The sequence below is a fragment of the Salmo salar genome, chromosome 12, assembly GCF_965601325.2.
Source record: "Salmo salar chromosome 12, fSalSal1, whole genome shotgun sequence".
NCBI classification, from domain to species: Eukaryota; Metazoa; Chordata; class Actinopteri; order Salmoniformes; family Salmonidae; genus Salmo; species Salmo salar.
Window position 1 is genome coordinate 14,775,001 of NC_138302.1, and position 3,146 is coordinate 14,778,146.

At 46.1% G+C, this 3,146-nt stretch overlaps 1 protein-coding gene across 1 annotated transcript in view; it reads left to right on the plus strand.

The window, feature by feature from the left end:
* LOC106564261 (histone chaperone asf1b-B) overlaps positions 1 to 1,696 on the plus strand; it is a 10,260-nt gene extending 8,564 nt beyond the window's left edge. Inside the window, exon 4 of the mRNA XM_045690780.2 lies at positions 245 to 1,696. Within this exon, the coding sequence (XP_045546736.1) occupies positions 245 to 451 (207 nt within the window). The 3' untranslated portion in view covers positions 452 to 1,696. The remainder of the gene's footprint in view (positions 1 to 244) is intronic.
* The last annotated feature ends 1,450 nt before the right edge of the window (positions 1,697 to 3,146 follow it).

Sequence of the window (3,146 nt, forward strand, 5' to 3'; positions counted from 1 at the left end):
AATACACACACCAGACTATATACAGGTTATACACACTAATACACACACACACACCAGACTACACACAGGTTATACACACCAAAAAAATCACAAAACATGAAAAATCAACGTGATGCAAAACAGGAATCAACTTCTTGTGAAGGATTCTTGCCACAGTTTGAAATCTGAAATAGACTATTTTTGGAATGGACTCCCAGCCTTAATTCGGAACCATAACCCTCCCTGTAATCCCCTCCTGCTCCAGCTGCAGAGGAACATCCTGGCCTCTAACCCCCGTGTGACCCGGTTCCATATCAACTGGGATGGCTGTTCAGACAAGATGGAGGACAGTGAGAACGTAGACCCCTCCCCCAACAGCAGCAGTAGCAGCAGCATGGCGCCCTCCTCCTGTTTACCTGGCAAGGCGTTACCTGTAGGACTGATGTCTGGTAACTCTATGGACTGTCTGTAGAACACAGACACCCCACCAGCATTGCCTTGCCATGTTCTACTCCAGCAGCCGCCAGTCTTTGGCAGGAAGGTTGAGTCACTATTATAAACCACCTGTACTGTAGGGTATACGGTCTCCCTCCTTCACACAGCAACACCTCTCTCTGTCTCCACTGGCACCCTATTCCCTCCATAGTGCACTACCTTTTTAAACGGGGTCCTCTGCTCCAATGTAGTGCACTATCACGGAACAGGGTGCCATGTCAGACTCCTGGTCCAAAACGTCCTGTTCTGTGTCTTCTTGTTTTACAACCCAACTTGACCTGGACTGGTTTCCATACCAACACCGCTAAAGCTCAGGCCCTGCTTCAGTACTGTAGAAATGTGTCTCTGTTTCCTTGAGGTGAGCAGGGAACCTGGAAGTGATTTGTATCGGTGGCAACAAGGTGACCACACTATTACTTCTACCTGTCCAACCAATCCCTGATCTGGATTACTTCCACCTGTCCAACCAATCCCTGATCTGGGATTACTTCCACCTGTCCAACCAATCCCTGATCTGGGATTACTTCCACCTGTCCAACCAATCACTGATCTGGGATTACTTCCACCTGTCCAACCAATCCCTGATCTGGGATTACTTCTACCTGTCCAACCAATCCCCGATCTGGGATTACTTTTACCTGTCCAACCAATCCCCGGTCTGGGATTACTTTCACCTGTCCAACCAATCTCCGATCTGGGATTACTTCCAGGAAGGTAGGCCTCTAGAGGGAGACTGAGTTGTCTCTAGGAAAAAGCCTAACCCTACAGGGTGACTCCAGGACTGTTCAGGCCTCAATTCCATTTCAATTCAGGAAGTACTCTGTAACTCCAATTCAAATCAAGGCTTTTTAATGAAGAAAAATGTAGAATTGGAATTTGTTTTACTTACTGAATAGAAATTTAAAAGGACTTGATCCCAAACCTGGTCTGTGTCCCAAATGTCAGTCTGTTCCCTACATAGTGCACTACCTTTGACTAGAGTTGTCCAGGGCCAATAGGGCTGTTGTCAAAAGTAGGGCACTATGTAGGGGATAGGGTACCATTTGGGAGGTACCATGCATTGTAGTTGGGGGAGGGGTTTGTTTGTCAGTCATGTGACTGTTGTTACTTTACTGTATATACCTGTGATTCATTAGCGCTTAAGAGATGTCATGTTTTTTTTTTGCATTGTAATATTTGTAACAATGAAAAGTAATAATAATAAACATTTGTTGTTTTTAAAGGGTGTGTGTATTGTAAATGCTGTGTTATGTTTTCAACTGGAGAGATTACATCACTGAGAAGGGGAGTAGGGGTGAGTGTTGAGAGGAGATTAGGAGGGGTGGCGGAGAGAAGGGGGGGTTAGGGGTGGAGAAGGGAGGCTTGCTAGAAGCTGTGAGCCTGACTGCTTCTCTCGCTGTGTTTCATTCATAAAATGCAGCAGGAGGAATAGATTCTCTCCACCATTTTCACTATGAGACAGTGCTGACTTGCCTCATGTTGCTAAGCAACTGCATCAGAGGGGGGTGGGGGCTCTGCTCATTCTTATCCCTCTTGAATGAACCAATCAGATCATCATCCCTCTACACCCCCTCCATTCCTCCATCCCAATGTGTTCAGTGATCCTGTCTCTTCTCCCTCTACACCCCCTCCATTCCTCCATCCCAATGTGTTCAGTGATCCTGTCTCTTCTCCCTCTACACCCCCTCCATTCCTCCATCCCAATGTGTTCAGTGATCCTGTCTCTTCTCCCTCTACACTGATCTTAGAACGAATGATGGATCAAATCACTGATAGATATTAAGATTAGTACTTTGTGTTCTTCTCATAACTGTCCAGTACGTTCACCTTAGTGCTGAGGAAGGCGAGAGGAGACGTCTGCATGCTCCTCCATCTGTTTGCGACCTCTGAAGTTGACCCCGTTTTAAGTTCAACTGTGTCCTTGACAGGGATGCGCTTGCATATATTTCCTATATTCACAAATATATGTAGCACCACCGATATCCTTTAAAATAATCTATTGGTCCTCACTATAAAACATGATTTATTAGCGTGTGGCGTCAACGTTGATACTGTTACTACAATGTAACAGAAACAATGGAACAACCCTAGAGATTAAATAGAATGATCACTGTATCAGAAGAAACTGTTTCAAATATATTTATCGTTACAGTTTATTTGATCAGTTACATTTTATTGTAAATATATCCCGAGCCAGGGTACGTTTCCTCGTGCGTCGTTCGTTACACAAACAAACTGAATGTGGAAGTCCTGCCGTAGCGCGGCGGCGTGCGTTACATTCATTCTGAGCAACATTCCTAAAAATAGCCTTTGCTGCTTGACGTCACTCGGCCAATCACGGATTAGTTGGGAGGGCGGGGGCAACGCGAGGCCATTCCGTCAGACGGCCAATGGTATTTCGCCAAACAGGGCCCGTTCCGTTAGCTCCGCCCACAAGCCTATAGCACCGAGCCAATCAGAATCCCGCGAAAGGAGCGACTGTGGGCGTGTACATCTTCCAGTAGGAAAATAATCAGTGACGTCACTCAACGGGTTTTTTGCATGTAAAAGGGCGGAATCTTGGTTTGTTGACGGACGGTAATGATCCAATCTGAGCACTTTACTAGTTTGACACACGGACAGGTGGCCAATCAGTGTCCTTCACTCTGTTATCAGTCGGGCTAGATTCAGCC